The 19,977-nt window shown below is 37.1% G+C and overlaps 2 protein-coding genes across 5 annotated transcripts in view; one reads left to right on the forward strand and one right to left on the reverse strand.

Moving 5' to 3' along the window:
• The window catches only part of CRYL1 (crystallin lambda 1), a 39,553-nt gene extending 24,039 nt beyond the window's left edge, over positions 1-15,514 (reverse strand). Inside the window, exons 1-3 of one of the 2 annotated variants that reach the window (XM_026708779.2) lie at positions 15,358-15,514; positions 6,111-6,218; positions 2,992-3,118 (exon numbers count right to left, since the gene is read on the reverse strand). In XM_026708779.2, the coding sequence (XP_026564564.1) occupies positions 2,992-3,118; positions 6,111-6,218; positions 15,358-15,398 (276 nt within the window). In that variant the 5' untranslated portion in view covers positions 15,399-15,514. Of the gene's footprint in view, positions 1-2,991; positions 3,119-6,110; positions 6,219-15,300 lie in introns of both variants that reach the window. The other variant, XM_026708780.2, reaches the window with a different exon arrangement.
• Positions 15,515-18,986: 3,472 nt separating this feature from the next.
• Positions 18,987-19,977, forward strand: part of IFT88 (intraflagellar transport 88) — a 36,361-nt gene continuing 35,370 nt past the window's right edge. For 2 of the 3 annotated variants that reach the window (XM_026708874.2, XM_026708875.2), the window contains exons 1-2: positions 18,987-19,155; positions 19,249-19,303. The gene's annotated coding sequence lies outside the window, so the exon portion shown is untranslated. Of the gene's footprint in view, positions 19,156-19,248; positions 19,304-19,977 lie in introns of those variants that run through there. The other variant, XM_087937143.1, reaches the window with a different exon arrangement.

The following is a 19,977-nucleotide window of genomic DNA, read 5'->3' on the forward strand; positions in this document are numbered from 1 at the left end:
TCAAACTGGCTGGTGCTTTTGTGGATTATTTCATTCTTTGTCTTCCAAGTAGCACATGATTTGCTTTATTGGCTCCAACTGTCTGCTCTGCAGAAGCCAGACACAAATACTACATGCAAGATGTTTACCCTGGTTCTCTCTGGCACACAATCACCTTGATTTTATGACTGAATCTTTAAGGGGTAATGAGGTCACACCCTAAAGTGTAAATTTTTCCATGGAATTCTGAAATAACTTTTTAATACGTATTCTTTAACCTTATTTATACTCTGAAGACAGTTTTTCTCTTTTGTGTGCAATAATTCAATATTCCTTTTTTTAACTTGAAACATTCTATTCTTTGGTTTTCAAAAGTAAAGGTAGGATAATAGATTTTGGAAACAGAACTATGCATTTGCTTTTATTTCACTGTTACATTAAATGAGTTAATCTATTTCTTAGTGTAAAATTCTCAAACAGCATTCAAATATTTAAGCGAGGACCTTGATTCTACCTGCCATTTTGGGCTAGTGGGTTTTATAAATCTATCAATAAATCCAGCCAACTGGCTTGTTTAACAAATCACAATCCAATGTCAGCTTCATGTGGTTTGTGAATCTAGCCTCTCACTGAAAGGGAGGGAAGGAAGCAAGATATTTATATTCAAGATATTCAGCACAAATTATTACCAAATAGTGATTCTCAGTCTTTAAAGAGATATTTGCACTATTGTAATGTCTTTCCTCCATGTCACAGAAGCTTGACAATGCTGCATATAGCATACTGATATAGGAAGGTGAGCCTAGTGTCAAATGTGCAAGAGAGAGGATTCATTCGCTACATCTATGTGTAGTGAATGCTTGAAAGAGCTTTACAATACAAGTGAAAGAAATGTAGAAGAAATCATTCGTTAAAAAGAAGGAATCCTTCTAATAAAACTTTAATAAATATACCAATATGCAACATAGCCGACAACTGCTGACTACAATGTAGATATGATTTCATAAGATTAAGGAGAAAATTGGGAGTTTGATTCTTCTTCAGCGAACCACCAGAAATAATACCTATAGTAACCCTCCTCAACTAAGATGTCCTGAGATTACAATCCCCATCCTAGCTAGGCAGCTTGGCCAGAATTAACTGGGGATGAGGCTAGCTGTAGGAAGGGACCAGACAAGAGAAGTTGACCTAAAGTATATCAGAACTTCAGAAATGTGTCTCATTTAATGACTGTTCATAGGATCCATTTGTTTCTTATTACAGAAACACAAATAGCAGGTTCATGTTGGATTATTGCAGTAGACCATTGGCTGAATCACCAAATGATTTTGTCATTTCTCCCCATGAAATCCTATTCATTTCAACCAACGATATTAAGGCCAACTTCTTATGTCACATTGATAGTAAAAACTGATTAGATTGTACCTGACATTAACTATTCCCATAAATTAAATGATTAAAAAGCCAAGTCAACCAAAAGTAGTTTTAGCAGGTGGCAGTACTGATCAACTTTGTCTGAACTGAGAACATAACCAGTATTGGATCTGCTTAGGATTTAAATGAGAAATCTCTAGAGAATCCCAGAATTAGATACCTGACTGGGAAATAGAAAAAAAAAAATCCTGGAAGATGGAAAAGGCAGCGAACATTTCTAGACTGTTGCAAAATAAGCAACTTGGACATATATCCATGGTGTCTTAGTGAAAACAAGGGAGAAGGAAAGAGAAGACTGATATCACTGATATTTTGTTATGGTATAGAAATCTCTCTCTCTCTCTCTCTCTCTCTCTCTCTCTCTCTCTCTCTCACACACACACACACACACACACACACACACACACACACACACGTAAAATAAGTTACATTGAAGAAGTCTTAAAATTAAGCCAGGGCTTTAGCCCAAGAAATATGCCAAAAGCAAATGAAAATTGTCACTTAAACAATCATTTTCTTTAGCTTTAACTTTTAGCACATTGCCCCCTCTAGTGGTACATGTCATCTGGCACAAAATCAGGTCTTCAAAGTATTGCAAAGAGCCAGCAGAGTTGGAGGCAATCTGATTTCTGAAAGGATGATGTTCACTTTTAGATAGAAATTTTAGATAAAGATGGACCCAAACTTCTTGGTCTTTTGTGAAGTCCTGAAGTTCTGGCTCAGGGTCCCCCGAGTATGTGAACAGACTTGTTTTTGGTTGTGTAAGTGATTATGGGAATTATATTTTCTGGGCTGCTATCTATTTTAATGTTTGTATTTCTGTAGATTTTTTTTAACTTTATTTTGTTCATCACACAGAATTATTAGTTGAGATGGCCAGATGTACAATTTGAATGTATGCATGTATGAATGAAGGGACATGGTGGCTCAATGGCTAAGATGCTGAGCTTGTCGATCAGAAAGGTTGGCAGTTCGGCGGTTTGAATCCCTAGCACCGCATAATGAAGTGAGCTCCCGTTACTTGTCCCAGCTTCTGCCAACCTAGCAGTTCGAAAGCATGTAAAAATGCAAGTAGAAAAATAGGGACCACTTTGGTGGGAAGATAACAGTATTCTGTGCGCCTTTGGTATTTAGTCATGCTGGCCACATGACCACGGAGACGTCTTCAGACAGCGCTGGCTCTTCGGCATGTAACGGAAATGAGCACCAACGGAAATGACTAGCATGTGTGTGCAAGGAGAACCTTTACCTTTTTATGTATGAATGAATGAATTTTACAAACACCTATTCAACCAAGTTCCTGTATATGTCTACTTTAGGACGGTGCTTTAAATTTTGCTTTGATTTGGTTTAATAGCTTAAACTTTTCTTTTCTGTATTTTGAGTGAAAGGTTCTATATTTTACAACTATCACAATTTACCACCATGCTGAGCAGACTCTATTAAGCCAAGGACTATCTTTAACTGAAACAGTTTAAATGAACAGAACAGTTATTGGTGTTTTGCAGCATATATGAAAGGTAGATTAACTCACAAAATCTCTTTCATGTGAATTCCACTGGATCGTTATGGACTCACCTGAACATAAATGGCACCTTTGACAGCTTCTTTTAAATCTGTGCAGCCGCTAATGAGAGTGATCTGCTGGTCAGCTGTGAGGGAGCCTTTCAGCATTTCAGCTGTTTCCAGTTCTTTCATTTGTTCACTATTTGGAATATAAAGAGAACATTGGGATTATTCCTCAAAAGCACTTCCAGGGATACATTGGGTTAAGCACATGCTACAGTCCTCAAATTCCAACTTTTGCAGATGACGATGGCTACCTCCATGTCACAAGGTATAAGGCAGTTTGTACTGCAGCCTTTCTCAACACAGCATCATTCAATTGTGTAGGATACAATTTCCGGCATTCTCAGTCACCATGGAAATAAATTTAAAACTAGAGGAAAGTGTGAGATAACTGGAAGCCTGGAAACAACAAATAAGCTTTATTAAAAGAAATTCACTTTTTTTCCAGTAGATCTTCATGAATCCCCTATTATCAATCAATGAGATCTACCGGAATGCCTGCTGGAAGTGAAGTATGATACCAGATTGCCAACTAGTAATTGCTGAGTTGGTCAAATGTTTGATGATGGGGGAAAAAAATTTAAGAGGATGGTCATTGAAGTTTCTAGACACATGGGCAGCATGTATCTGAACCTTTTTGTTTCTGCATAAATTTTCTAAGTAAAATCTGCTATTTCCCTTAAAATGGGGAAATGTTTTCCTGCTTTGTTTTGTGCAAAATATTTGTTGCATTTGCAGCAATTAACCAGCAGATGGCCCTCAAATATACTTGCAATAAATGAAGGCTTATAAATTTCAGCACAGTTTGTAAATGGAAGGGGTAATTAATAGCATAATCAACACTATCCCTTATTTATTAAAAATATTAAAATTATATTTCAGGGTTGTTTACCACTTCCTCTTGGAAACTTACAAGTTTTTCAAGATCTGTTCACAAAGTATTTTCTTTTCATTTTGACTGCAGCATTTTTTCTCCTCATAAAATGAAAAAATGCATTAATAACTTATTCAAGGAACAAACAGTACACAACCTCAAGCACATTTCTATTCAGTTTTGAGTACAACTTCCAAGACATTGTCTCCAGCTATAAACAGAACAGCACATCATTCCAGCCTCCAATTTATGAGATTAATACTAGAGTAGGTGGGCTTAAGTGGGCTAGCAAGTCTTAGGAAAGAGAGGGAGGGAGGGAGTTTTAAGGAAATGAGCCGATCCATAGTTTCCCAGTCATTGATCTAAACCCAGTTGGGATAGCATTTAAAGTTTTTATTGCTTCAAATAACCCTGCATGATTAAACAGAGCAAGTTCAAGGGATATTTTTCTTCAATTTGCAGAATTAACAATCATTGCACTATCCTATTTAAAATTATAAGAAGCATAATTGTTTGAAAAATAGATGGTTTTATTTGTTTGTTTGTTGTATCCTTTATTACTTTTGCAAATAACTAAAGATGGTGAACATATCCAGTACCCTTTCTCCTCTTATTTTCCATACAACAACCCTATGAGGATGGGGTGGGATGGACTATGAGTGAGTGAAGGGCCCAAATTTACCCAGCTAGCTTTCATGTGTAAGGTAGACGTAGAAATCAGTCTCCTTAGGTCAGCACCTTAACCACTACACTGAACTGGCTATCAGTTTAACTGGCTCTCTAGTGATTCAGTCAAGACAACAGACTGTTAACAGTAAAATCAAATGGAATTATTCAATTCTTGTTTAGGTATATTTTTCTGTGAAAAGAGGATATCCGTTTCATCAAGCAGTTGTGAAGAACTGTATAAAGAGGTAGGATTGATGCTTAAGACTAATAAAACATAGTCAAGCATTAACTGAATTTGAATAAGGTTAAATCTATATGCCAGGATACTGAAGGAACTGAGTATCTATGTATCAATTGTTGAGAAATTTTGGAAAACCCAAAATGTCAGGCATCTTGAGGAGAGCAAATAGTCCCCTATTTTCAAAAAGGGGGAAAGGACAATCTAATCAATATACAGTGATACTTGGGAGACTAAACTTATCTCATTTTTTAGTTGAATAGCTTTCTTGACAGATTGTGAGAATGCTGTGAATATAATTTCACTTCAGCAAAGAATCTGATGAAGTAACCCATAAGATTAATTCCCAAGATAGTTGTGTGGGCTAAATGTACAACTTGATGGAAACATAACTGGTTTGAAAATCGGCTCCCTTTCAAAGCATCCCTTTTGCAAGCTGACAAACCTTCATCTCCCTCTGGGTGAAAAGTGCGTGACAGAGCCAGGCGGAGGCACAGGCACAAGCGGGGAGGCAGGTGATCCCAACACTTCACCCACTTCGTCCCACAGTCTTTCAGCTTGCCCACGTGGGGTGTTAAGATCACCTGCCTCCCCCCCTCCCTCATGCCTCTGCTTCCACCTGCTGCCGATGTCACCACGCAAGCCTCCCACGAGCCTCCCATGAGCCAGGCAGCCACGCAACATGTCCAGATCAGGGTTAGGGAAACTTGGCTCTTTTATCACTTATGGACTTCAACTCCCAGAATTCCTGAGTGAGCCACAAATATGTGGGGCTAAAAATATGTCCTACATTTGTATATTAAACAGTCCCATTCAAGTCAAAAATTGATTTCCCCCACAACTGAAAAACCAGTAGGCCAGGGATGGGGAACCTTTTATGGCTCACTCAGGCATTCTGGGAGTTGAAGTCTGTAAGTGATAAAAGAGCCAAGTTTCCCTACCCCTGGTCCAGATCATCTGTCTTTCCCCCTCTGCCTCTGCGCTCGGAAATGTGGACTTCTAAAACTGAATTATAGTTATATTTTAAATTAAAACCTTTTGATTTCTTACTTTGTCCTTCATGTGCCAACATCTTTTGAAACTCCCAAATTCTTTTCTGTATCTCTGAGATACTCAATATCTCAGTATCTATAGTTCAACAGAGGATTAAGGCTGGCATCTCAATCTTTTATACTAAAGATGTAAAATATTTTACAAAGGTATTTTATCATATGGGCCTGCTTTATGATTTTCTAATTTTGGTCTAATATTCACATTATTCTTTATATGATTTGGGGGAAAAATTAGGATCAAAATGTTAATGTTTACAATACCTTATCTGGACTTAGAGGAAGTTAGACAACTTACCCAATTTTTTTCAAGCTTTTTGTAACCTGTGCTTCCACAGCATCATAAAGCTTTACTTGAAAACCACCAGATGCAAAAACCATGGCCCAGCTGCTCCCAATGAGTCCACTAAGGAAGAAATCAAAAGAAAAGGTCAGTGTGCATTTTTATGTTTGTTAGCAAGGACACTGTTAAACAGAACTGATATAAATTGGTTCTAGATTTTCAATTTGAGTATTTCCTTGAAGGTAACAGCAATTTAAGTATGAAATGCATTGTTTCTCACACACATTCCTGATTAACTGATTATTCAGATCCAGTAGTGAAAGTTCAAAATCTGTCTTGAAAAGAAGAAAAAAAAACAGTAGACATATAACAAAGAGATCAACTCACACTCAAGCTCTGAGATGGCCATTCATCACTTGTAGCAACTTGTAGAGTTACTTCTTTATTTCTTCTTTATTTGTATCCTGCCTTTATTATTTTTATAAATAACTGAAGATGGCAAACATATCTAAAACTCCTTCCTTTTTCTATTTTCTCCACAATAATGACATTGTGAGATAGATTGGGCTGAGAGAGTGAGAGAATGAATGGCTGACCCAAAGTCACCCAGCTGGCTTTCATGCCTAAGGCGGGACTAGAACTTATGGTCTCCTGGTTTCTGGATGAGCTTCATAATATTCTAAGACGTCAATAACGGTTCTTAAATTGTTTTTAATTTGGCGGAATGGAAGGAAACCATTTTGGTCTTCATGAATGTATAAATTTAAAACTTGTTTTACTCTATTCGCAATAATTGAGGTAAATAATTTATAATCGGCATTTAAAAGTGAGATTGGTCTATAATTGTTGATATATCTGGCATCCACATCCTCCTTCGGAATTAACGCAATCAACGCCTCCCTCCATGAGTCTGGCATTTTGGCAGCCGAAAGTACTTCATTAAACACTTCCAGCATCAGAGGCCCTACTAAATCTAATGTGGCTTTATATAATTCTACTGGAATCCCATCTGGACCAGGGATTTATTATTACATTGATTTTCCATTGCAGATTTTAACTCAGACCATGTAATATCCTTATTTAGTAATTCTTTGTCTCCTTCCCCTATTGTTTTATCATTCGTATTCTCCAGATAAGTTCTTATTTTATCCTCATTGATTTCTTCTTTTTTATATAATCTTTGGAAATAGTTTAATATAATATCCTTTTTCTTCTCAATCTCATGTTGTGGGATGCCTTTCTCATCTATTAATTGGTGTATCAATCTCTTTTCTTTTTCTTTTTAAGTTTATAAGATAGCCATCTTCCTGGTTTATTGGCGTGTTCAAAATAATTTTGTTTGGACCTTCTCAAGCTAACTTCTAATTTATCTTGTTCAATTAAATTCAGCTTATGTTTGGCTAGTATTAACTGATTTTGTAGTCCTTGGGTCTTAGGGGTTTTTGTAATTGTGTTTCTAAGTCTTGGATTTGTTGTTGTAACGCGTTTTGTTGGGCATAAATTCTCTTGTTTCTCATAGCATTATAGGAAATTGTTGTGCCTCTTATAATTGCTTTCATAGTATCCCAAATGTTCTGTTTTGAAGTTGTTTCATTATTATTATCTTTTAGAAAATAATTTAGCTCCTCTTTCAGTTTATTAATATACTCTTCTTCGTTTACAATTTGGTTATTTAGTGTCCATCTTTTTTTATTCGTCTCCTATCCCTCCAAATTAGCTGTATTGGGTTATGATCAGCCCATTCATTCGGTAGAATTTTGATTTCTTTTATTTCATTAGCCAAGTCCAAATCCATCCAAGCCATATCTATTCTGGTCCAAATCTTATGTGGGTTAGAATAATATGTAAATTGTTTTCCTTCAAGATTCCGTTCCCTCCATAGATCTTTTAAATTTAACTCTCTCAACATTTCCTTACATGCTGCAGAGAGTTCCTTTTCCCCTTCTTGTTTTTCCCCATATTACTATGGTCTTTCTGGTAGTCTGCAATGGAGTTAAAATCGCCAATCAAGCAAATGTTTCTTTTTCAAAGCCTACTATTTTTGGTGAAGGTGTTTAAAAATTTCCCCTGGTCATCATTTGGGGCATAGATTGCTACAAGTAAAAATGTGATGTGGTTTATCCAAACTTGTATAACCAGAGTTCTTCCTTGGGATCCGACCAGATTAGTTCTGCCTTTATATCTTGTTTTACATAAATTGCAATTCCTTTTTTTCTTGTGTTGGTCGGCCGGTGCTGTAAAAAGTTTACCTAATTTTGGACAAATTAGATATCTTTCATCATTCTTGAAATATGTGTCTCTTGAAGACATATTATATCTGCGTTATGTTGAATAAGTTTTGAGAATATCCTTTTTCTTTTTAATAATGAATTTAATCCGTTTATATTGATGGAGAGCAACTTCTTCCCCTCCACCATTTATCTACTTCTGCTTAGATTTTTGCCTAGTAATGATTCGGTTCTCTTGTTGTTGTTGTTGTGGGATTTGCTCTTCTCTCCCATGTTGTGGATTATCACTTCTTGAAATTGGAGAAAGTCGTTCCTTTTGGGTTCTGTGATAATATCGGACCTCCTGTGGTCTTGTTTTAGGTTCTTCTTTTGGTGGGTTGACTATTCTTATCTGTGAGCTGTTGATGAAAAACTTGGGCCTGTTCTATCGATTCTATTTTGATTTTCCTCTCTTTCCATGTAATTAACATCCCTTCCGGATTAACCATTTAAAATGGATTCCTTCTTTATTTAAATCATTAGCTAAAAATTTATAATCTTGTCTTATCATCCTCACTCTCTTTGGAATTTGTTTTAAAATCCTAATTTCTCTGCCCTTATATGATATTGTTTCCTCCCTAGACATTTTCAAAATTAAATCCCTCAGACATCTCCTAGAGAAGCGGATATGAATTTCTCTTGGACAGTTGTTACGCCTGGCGTAGCTTGTGCTAACCCTATATACCTCATCAAACTCTTTAATTAGATCATCTTTTTCCTTTCCTAGCCATTCAGCCAATATTTCTGCCATCAAATGTTCCAATTCTTCATTTTTGGCTTCCGCCACATTCTGGAATCTTAAATACGCCATTGCTTTGTCCATCTCGAGGTGGATCAGAGAGTCTTCCGTTTCTCTAAGTACATTTTTAAATTCCTCATCCATCCTTTCAAAGTTAGACTCCATGCGTGTTGTTCTACTCTCTATATCTTTTATTTTCACTTCGTTTCTCTCCATGGCCTGCTGTAGAGACCCTATCTTACCCTCCACCTTCGCTATATCCGCTTTCATTTCAGCCTTCATTTTCCCCATCTCATCTTTCAATTCACTTATATCTGCTCTAGTTTCCTTGTGATTATTAATCATCATTTCTTGCATTTTAGATATAGCTTCCTGCAAGGCTAACATGGAAGATTGTATATTAATATTGGGGACATTGGGCTGCTTTTCCCCTATTAAAGACTCCTCGATAGTTTTTTGAGATGTTGGTGGGGTGGCTGTCAACGTAGTTGATAGGGTCGGGATAGCCTTCTTTCCTGTTTTTAAGGCCATAGTTGTTGTGGATGTCATCTCTCTAAGTATTTGTTTTTGTTGATGCACAATATTAAATATATTATCCCAAATCACCATTCAGTATTTGGGTTCTGTACTTGAAAGACTATTCACGTATTTCAATTTTATATCTCACTCCACAGTCTTTTCCCCTATATCATAAATAGAGATCTGCAACAATATTCTAGTCAATGTAATAAGAAAATTGGTCAACAATAGTACATCAATTAACACTTTAAGGAATTAATCTTAAATGTCGTAAGTAGTCTAAATAATTTATAAATAGATTATATCAACAAAGTTTATCCCTTTTACTATTAATACTTACAACAGTAAACTCTTAACTCTTTGATAATAGTGTATCCTCCTCTTCCCCCCAGTAAGTAAAATTATGTAAAGTGTTTAGGAGATACAATAGGGAGGCAAGGGGCAAGATAATAAGAGAAGGGGTAGAAGAGAGATTACCACAGCTTCAGAAAATCAACAAACAAACAACCACAAGGAAGTCATCTTAAAGAGAAAATAGTGCCAACTTAGTAAACTTAAGTAGTACCACGTAATAAAGAGAGCAAATTGGGTGAGCTAAAGTTCCATCTTCCAGCTAGAGGTTTCTTTTCATCCTTCCAATCAGCAAATGGTGAAAAGTGCTGACTAATCTGCAGTCTCAAAACCGTCTTTCCCAGCGTTCTGTTTGCCTCTGGCTTCTTCCTCTTGCTGCTGCTTCTTTCTTTGCTTTCCAACTTTTAAATCCACATACAAATCTTTCAAAGTCCAATATAATGCTCAATTTATCTTCTCCCCAATATTAAATAGATGTAATAGTCATGTTGTGCTCAGACCAGTTCCGGATCTCCAATCTCCAGGTTTTAGCAATCTCTCTCTTTCCCCAAAGCTTCCCCAATTGCTTTTCTGGCCGCTCTCCGCCCGACTTCCAAGAGGTGCTTATCACAACCAGGAGAGAAGAATTTATGCTATCATTCTTCTGTCATTCTACTCCCTTCAGACTTCAAAGAATCCAAGATATAAACCGTTTCTCTGTTCCTGTTACTGGATCTCGCAGGCTGTCACTGCTTTGGTTTCTAGACTGATGCCTTAACCACTAGGCCAAACCAAACTTCTATAACTGGCTAACAAGACAAGTGACATATAAATTTAATAAATAAAATTATATTCAACTATTATATTCCACTATTGGAATATAACTATACTGATAACAGTATTTATTTATATCAGTTCAAGAATGGTTAGCTGATTCTAGAAGACACACTGAACTAGTAATATGGAAATAGACATAAAAAACACCACTAGGCAAACGGTCTTGTACCAGAGACACATGAATATCTTAAAGACCTGACAGACAAGCACAATATTCCAGCCAATGTTGAACAATTACAGTTGGAGCTTAGATTATGGCCTTTTTCTTTTGCTTGGAATAGCAATTTGTTTTGATCTCCTTGCACACCCATGGAAACGTCTGTAACATAGCTGGGATTGTGAGATGTTCCAACATTAGCAAAATCTCTTCTCTTACCTGCCAATCTGACAGCTACCTTACTTTTTAAGATCAATCAAATAAATTGTGCAATGAAAAAGTTGGTTTTCAGAGTAAATAAAACATTCCCTTAAATTACCACCTCCCTCTGTTTATCCTCTTACAAAGTTTAATATGATTTCATTTTCAATCAAAGAAAATACAAAGGTTTTATTTTGTTGGTAGTTACAGGAATTTCTTCTTTGTCCCTTTTTATAAGACCTGCTAAAAATTCAGAGGGTTAAATGCTTGTTTGTTAGTAATCAACTTTAGCAGGTAAGTTAAGATCTTCATGATGTGGCTTAGAACTAGCCAAATAGATCTTTCAACCCAGTTACCTAACTATTGCCATCTGTTCAAAGGTAACTGTCATTGTTCCAGCAGTTAAAAGGAATTGTTTAGTCACACAATCTTTTATAGAGTTTTTATAATGTGGATGGTTTTATCTTTTTTGAATATTTTACCTAGTTCGTCAGTTAGCTTTTTGGATAATTCAGTGCCCCATAGGGGATATTAATTGTCCTTAAATCTTCTCCGGGTATCCAAAATCTGTAGGCAGAGGATAACTGTGACATGTAATCTGACTGCCACCTCTATTGAATTCCACATACAAATGAAGAATATTTGAAGAGCAAATGTATTTGCATTGTACTAGCATTGTTTCAGAATTTTATGTACTGTATTAGAAACTCTTTCTGATTCTGTAAATATTATATTTATGGTTTCAGTTAGTCTTCAGATGTTCTCTATCACTTAGGGGAGGAGGAGGAGGACAAGGTTTGTTACCCTAAAATCCTCAAGTCTGAAGCTACTATCTTTCAATCAAATAGCTTCAAACATAAAGTCAAACAAACTCATATAGTCAATGTTACTAAACAATGTTACTAAAAAATAAATTAAGAACAGTTGGAGGAATTGAGCATGTCTACTTTAATGAGAAGGACTAGGGATGACATGATAGCAGTGTTCCAGGATCTAAGGAGCTTTCACAATGAAGAAGGGGGTCAACTTATTCTCCAAAGCACCTGAAGGCAAAACAAGAAGCAATGGATGGAAACTAATCATGCCAAAACAATCTTATTTCACTCTTTGACAAAGTGACTGAATTAGTAGACTAGCAAAATGCTGTGAATATAGTATATTTAGATTTCAGTAAGGCATTAGTCAAAGTAAACTCCAACCTACTTCTTGGTAAGCTAGAAAAAGTGGGATATATAGCAAAATTACCATACAAATTTGTAACAGGCTGACAAACCATACTCAACCAGTAGTCCTTAATAGTACTTCATCCACATGGAGGGAAATAAGCAATGGGGTACAACAATGTTCCGTCTTAGCCCAGTATTCAACATTTTCATAAATGATTTAGATAAGGTACCAGAAGGGAACTCATCAAATTTGAAGATGACACTAAATTGGCAGAAATAGCCAACACCCTAGATGACGGGCTCAAGATCCAGATGGATCTCAACAGACTTGAACATTGGGCCCTATCTAACAAAATGAAATTCTTGAAAAAAATAAAGTCTTACACTTAGGCAAGAAAAACCAAAACTACACATATAGATTAGATGAAACCTGGCTTAATAGCAGTAACTGTGAGAGGGGTCTTAGAGTCCTTGTGGACAATCCAGCAATGTGCGGCAGCTGCCAAAAAAGCCAATGCATTCCTAAATTGCATTGACAGAGGGATTGAATCAAGATCACGTGAATGCACTAGTACCTCTCTATAAAGCCTTAGTAAGGTCGCACCTAGAATACTGAATCCAATTTTGGTCGCTACGCTATAAAAAAGATATTGAGACTCTAGAAAGAGGGCAGAAAAGAGCCACAAAGATGAATTGGTGTCTGGAAGCTAAACCATATGTAGAATGGTAATAAGAAATGGGCATGACTAGTCTAATGAAGAGAAGGATCAGGGGTGACATGATGTCAATGTTCCAATATTTGAGGGGCTGTCACAGAGAAGAGGGGGACAACCTATTTTCCAAAGCATCTGAAGGCCAAACAAGGAACAATGGATGGAAACTGATCAAGATTTAACCTAGGGTTAAGGAGAAATGTTCTGACAGTGAGAACAATCAACCAATGGAACAGTTTGCCTTCAGAAGTTGTTGGTGCTTTAACATTGGAGGCTTTTAAGAAGAGACTGGACAGCCACTTGTCAGAAATGGTATAGGGTCTCTTGTTTGAGCAGCGGGTTGGACTAGATGACTACAAGATTCTTTCAACTCTGTTATTCTAAGTCTAACCAAGGTGAATCAACTTAGAAATAAGGAAAAATTTTCTGACAGAACAATTTATCAGGCTTGGCTTCAGAAGTTGTGGGTACTCCAACACTGAAGAAGAGATTTAACCATTTGCCTGAAGTAGTATAGGGCAGGAGTCCCCAACCTTGGCAACTTTAAGCCTGGCAGTCTTCAACTTCCAGAATTCTGGGAGTTAAAGTCTGCCAGGCTTAAAGCTGCCACAGTTGGAGACCCCTGGTATAGGGTCTCCTACTTGAGTAGGGAATTGTTTACTTGAGTAGGAAAGGGTCCCTTCCAACTCTGTTATTTAGTTATTCTATCCTACATGGGATAGCTACAGATATAAAGAGAACAAAAATGTGGAAGTAAATATAATCACTGCGAAATAAGCTGGAAAATGAGATGTTGCAATGCATGGATTGTAAAGCAGAAAAAAGTTTATGGGTAACTGAAACAAATGGAATTGGCAATCACAACACATTTTGGTGTAATTCAACCAAATCCATTCAATGATGATTTATAATCCAATGTAGTGAAGTTCCAATTAAATATTCAGTTATATGTGTTACACAAAATAATCTTTACATGTTTTATTAGGTTTATCATATTTGGCCTGCAAAATGAATCAGACTCCACTTGCTCACTAAATAAGAGCAAAGAAAATGTTCTGCATCTCTTCGCTAGCATCTTTTCCAGTTCTACTTTGGTAGCCCAAACTTTTCTATAATGTTTTTATGTTCCAAATTTTAGAAGGACAAACAACTCTACCTGCAGCTTAATAAAAACAGAGGCATGCTCTTCACTGTTTTATTCTACAATGTTCAAAATTAAGCCCTACCTCCTCCCTAAATTTGCAATCACATATTTCTAATCATATACAAGCAAATGCTGCAGTGTAATACAAGGTGGCTAATCAAGATTTTAAATGCAGAAAGGGCTGATGACTGAGCTTTGCTCCTTGATCACTGAATTGTTTCAAATGCTGACATTTAAATTCTTTCCTAGTTGCTGCCACAAAACTTTTGGCAAACTAGGCAAAACCTGACTTGACTCTACATACCATTGGTGAATGAGGCATGACTTCAAGTAGTAGACCTTAACTGCTATTTGAACCAAAGACCATGTGACAATCTAAAATAAACATGCTCCAAATGCCTCTAAATTCTGCAGTCTGGGAAGCCATTGTGGAAACCACTGATCATACCCTTCTATTTGAAGGGCTGAGGTTGAATCATAAATAGGGTAGGAAAATCAGCAATAAAATGGAATACAACCACATCTTAAGATTTCACTCAATGAAAAGGTACTGTAGAAGAACAATCTAAATTAATTTTATCCCATAGTTGTTTACCTAGAGGTAATTTCAGCTACAAAGTTGTTGTCACTTTTCCAACCCGATGCAATTCAGAAAAAGAAAAAAAGAAAATTATACCCCCTGGGTGACATTTTACAAGCTACAAGAAAGCCAAAGACGGACTTATTTGTACATTGACTTCCAAAAGCTAAGAACTGACACTCGCATTGCAAATTAGCTTCTTACAAGTTGTATTTCTCATTTCTAGAACTTCTGAAATGATACGGCTGATAAGTTACTTTTGCATATCCATTCCAAATGATAGAGGGAACAGGAGGAAAATAATTGTTCCTTTTCTTGGAACCATCTCTTTTATCCAAGATAAGCTGCCAAGTAATAGTAAAGGGATCAAACATGGGATAGAGTAGTCATTTGCTTGTTTCAAGGCTCTGGGCAACAAGTGCTGATGGAGGTTGCTGTTACTGGGGCTTTTTCATATCTGCTAAATTCTGTACCTAAAATTGCATCAACCTGCTCCCCTTGGGCGTGGGGGCTGGGAAACGTCAAAGCCCCTTCTGTTTTTAACTGCCCTACCTCTTCTTCTTCTGGGCACAGGAAGCAGGAGCAACTCAAGTGCATCGAAGGATTTACCTGCCAACAATCACAACTCGTCCCTCCTGGGTAGGATTCATGGTGGTGGAGAAATGCAGACCCTTCGGCAGAGGAAGCGGGCTTGGCAAAGAGGACACCTTCTGGGCCACCTGGGCCTCCTCCCGTTTAAAAGGGAACTCGTCCTCCCCACCCCCAACTTCTGGGATGTTACGGTCACTTCCATTGGTTGCCAGAAAAGGATGGTTCCTATTGGCTGCTCGAGTGCCCCAAACAACGGCTCGAACCCGCGACTCTGAGGAGTTACCCAACACGTTCCCATAATTATTACGGGGGAGACGCCTCTTATTACGATTTTCTTTCCTTCCGACCGGCCCCGGTTGTAAATCTGCGGAGAGCGGCCGTGTCTTACAAGCCACCCCATTTCCGACTGTGTTTCTTCTCCCTCCATCTTCCCTCCCCCTTCATCCGCTTCCCTCCTTCGGAAAAAACCGGGGACCCGAACCTTGTTCTTTGCTTTAGGGTTTATTAAGCACTTGCCCCCAGCCCGTGTCTTCTCCACATGTGCTAGGACCGGATCCCATAATCCCCGACCCACTAGTGTTTGGGGAATGAAGGGAGTTGAAGTCCCCGGAGCTGAAGGTATCAAGGTGGAGAAATTTACTTCGCTCTTCTTTTCCGGGTGGGCCAGTGGTGGATTGGGATCCAGCACGTGCCTCGAGACAAAAGAACAGAAAGCTCACTTGCTCACTTTCCCTTTCTGGGTCTCTCTCTGCCATGGAAGTCGTGGACCCAACAGAGTCAATGTCCACCCGCTGCCACTTGCTTCCCCTTTCTCTGGGACTCACTGGGGACAGAATCAGACCTTGTGAGTCCGATCCACATTTTAAGTGGCTGGTGTGAGTTTCCAAAAAGGAAGCCATTAATCTTGCTCTGAAGGTCAATGATGGAGGTGCCAACAAGTCATAAGAATAGGATATGACAGGGCTTCCAATATCATCCTGTCTATTTGATATTTCCTGCCATGCAAATCAGTATGTTTTCAAAATATTTTTTGTATTTCTTGTTTGCCTGCTTTGCGGAAAGAGATTGTCAACTTTTATTTGGGAACAATATGAATTTAATTGCCATTATTTAAAGTTTGCTTTATGTTCTTCTGAAGTTTCAAGTTGAAGACCGCTTCAGGCAAAATTATGCTGGGAAAAGCAAGGGTGTTAAAGATTATGATGACATAATTAGCAAGATTTTAAGATTAGATGCGTGGATGGTATAATTTGAAAAAAACAAAAACAAAGTCTGAGGTACATCAAGGTTAAAAATAACAAAATACTAATACTGAACAATTAAAACATTTGTTTATTAGCAATATACAAATTTCAATACATTTAATTTGATCTTGATTAGAATGTGAGCTGCAATTTTCATTTTCAGATTGTCAAAATATTAGAAACTTACCATTTTATTTAAAAATCTTAAATGAAAGTTTAATTTACTAAATTAAAAAATACCAATCTATAACCATATGATTATGTACATTTTATTTGAGTTTTAGGAAAGCATAGCCTGCCCTCCACTTTTGATCTACCGTCAAAGTTTAGATAAGTACTAAGTAGTCCTGTTAATAAAACTAATCCAAGTAAAAAGTTATTGTTATATATGCCTATTGTAGCAAAAGTCACACTGAATTCACTGCAATTTACTCCTGGCAGAAATATATTTAATTGCATACTTTCACTCTTCTTTTCCGGGTGGGCCAGTGGAGGATCAGAATCCATTGTGTGCCTCGAGACAAAAGATCAGAAAGCTGTGCATAAGATTGTAGATAGTATTAAAACTAAACTTGAAAATATTGCAGCAAGTCTATTCCTATTCTAATTATCCTAGAAAAAAAATATGAGGAGCATTTTCCAGGTAGGAAAGAAGTCTAGAAAAATGAAAGAGCCTTAGAAGATCCTGCAAATAAAAGATAATCATCTTCCAAAGGAAGGAAGGGAAGGGATTCATGGGGCAATCACCTCTTTGTAGGCAGATTCTTCTTGATTTAGAGAAAGCTTTATTATGTAGACAAGTATGTTTAATTCATTGATGAGACAGGAAGGGAAAGTGACACTAAAGGGTATCACGAGCAAATATTTACACTGATTGTCTACTGATAGGCCTTCATCAACAAGGCTTTATAAACCAGCTCTGTATGCTGTACAATACAAGGTGATACTGGTTTCCTTTTTTTTTCATTTTCATGTGCCTAAATAATTGCAAAATGAGCCATTAAAAATTATTTTAAAAAATGGACTATTGCTTGTTTGTGAACTCTTTTTTCAAAAGTGATTTTGATAATGTGCTTGAATAAAAAGCAGTAATTGTTTGAATATCATTCTCTTAGCTTTTTAAAAACACTTAAAATGTGCTATTATTATACACCAGTAATTTTTAAACCATATCTGAGTGCTAGTATGTCACATGAAATACACTGAATTAAATAAGATTATAAGGTTATAGAAGCAGTAAATTTATTGTCCATAATGTAGATATATACAAAATTTACCTAAAGTGGAGTCTGGTAGCCTCTTACTAAATTGGTAGATTCACTAAGAATTGTATCAGGAATCATAATAGGAAAGCTCACTTAAAATATCTGATAGAAATGTGGGTGTTCCATTTAAATTTGTTCCTATTCTTAATAAACCTTTATGTTTATTTCAAGAATAAACTTTTTCAAGATATTAGTAATAAGTAATAATAAGTAGTAATAATTATTTTATTTTGTAAAAGCTAATGATATTTGTCATTTAACAATCATGGTGGTTTAATGCACCATTTTAGCTAGTTGTCCCTTTATATAGCAGGCATGAAACATTTCACTCAGCTAGATTTGGATCTGATTCCACCCTACACAGCTGCCTTTAAAGAACAAATTCCACTAAATAGCATCAAGTTGTGCCATATTAGTTGCACAATTGCTTTCTAGTTAAATAATTATAAATGCCTTTAGTAGTTTAAAAGGTGTGTCTTCAGTTATTAATTTTACATAATACTTGTGAAATTAAACCACCCTTTTAGCAGACCTTTGTTCATTATAAACACTGCCCATTTTCCGTAAGCCAACAGAAAGATGCACAAATGAAAAGGCTAAAAATGATTTTTCTCAAGTTGAACTTGACTTCTGATGACTATATCAGCATATAGGTTCCTTAACAACATTGTGAAAATGATTTGCCATTGCCTTCTCTGATTGTTTATTTTTTACTAATTTACAGCTCTGGAATTTTCTGGTTGTCTCCTATTCAATTTCTAACCAGGTCTGACATTGCTTAATTTTTTTAATCAGCCAAAACATAATCCCTTCTCTCCACAAATACGTATTGTACTACAAGATATGGACGTATAATAGTATTCCCAGCCAACATGATGTATTTGGTTGGGGCTTGGTGGAATCTGAAGCACGAAAAATTGGGGGAAAAAGTACTGTAAAACAACATTTACTAGCTATTCTTTGAAATGCTCCTTACTTTCCTTTTTTTTTTAACCTCTGCTGTCACATTTTTAGCTATGACTCACCGTTGGCAAACAGGACGCTGCAATAATTGTCTAACAGGAGCTTCGCTAGGGGCTACTGCGCATGCTCAAATTTTGCTTCCTTCTAAAAGAGCGTTCTTGTTCCTTAGCAACCTGAAGTGATGCATTGTGGGCTGGAGAGTCCAGGCCCTATACTTCAAAGCAACGAGGGTCGCTTTTCTCTTGCAAAGCCGCTTTGTTTGGGAAGAGCCAAAGGAAAAAGCCGCGTTAATGGAAGGGAGTCTAAGGTTATCTGGGAGATAGCAGGACGTGGAAAAATTGCAAGTATGCTGGCGGTGGCTGTTCGGGGTTGTTTCAGAAAAAAAAGGATTTGAGCCAATTAATATCCTTCCTTTTTCCCCCACTGCATTTTTACAGATTCTGATCGTTTCCATCACTGCTGGAGCTCTCGACCTTGGAACGGCTCAGTCAGGTGAGCATCTGCTCAAAACTCTCCGTCTGTTGCTTGAGAGAAGTAAACGATTGGAGAATCGCTGGAGTCAGCTAGGCTTGTGCATTCAGTCAATCAGAATAGAGCTGGAAAGAACCTTGGAGGTCAACTAGTCCAACCCTCTGCTCAAGTCAGGGAAGGACTTTCTATTTTTTATTTATTTTATTTTATGTATGTATGCTGTCCAACTTCCAATGACTCTGGACAGCTCACAACAATCAACCCCAAGGAATTACAATGAAGACTTTCTTCCTAAAACCCATTTTTCTTCTAATGGTTAAAGAATTACATCTTGGCACATCCTGGGAATTTGGAACAGAAGTGACCAGTGTCTTTTAAGAAACTGGCTATAGCCTTGTGTGGAATTTGCAGAATTGTTCTCCAGACTTGCCCTGGTTATCTCTCAAGGGGGGTTGTTGCCACATGTTTTCCATGTAGAAATCCCTTTGAAGATGATCTGGTTGCCATAGTTGTTCAGAAGCTATGCAGCATGATTCTGTGCCAATATCTGATTCTAATTCAGAGGGCTAGCCTGAACCTGTAAACTTCGGGATTGCATCATTGGAGGAATATATTCACCCACACAATTTAGTTTCAAACTTCTGCCAGAAAAATCAGCTTGATCTGTATTTGGGGTTAACAAACCAGCACGCTGG

This window comes from Pseudonaja textilis, chromosome 7, assembly GCF_049901715.1.
Source record: "Pseudonaja textilis isolate UNSWEBS1 chromosome 7, rPseTex1.2, whole genome shotgun sequence".
NCBI lineage: Eukaryota > Metazoa > Chordata > Lepidosauria > Squamata > Elapidae > Pseudonaja > Pseudonaja textilis.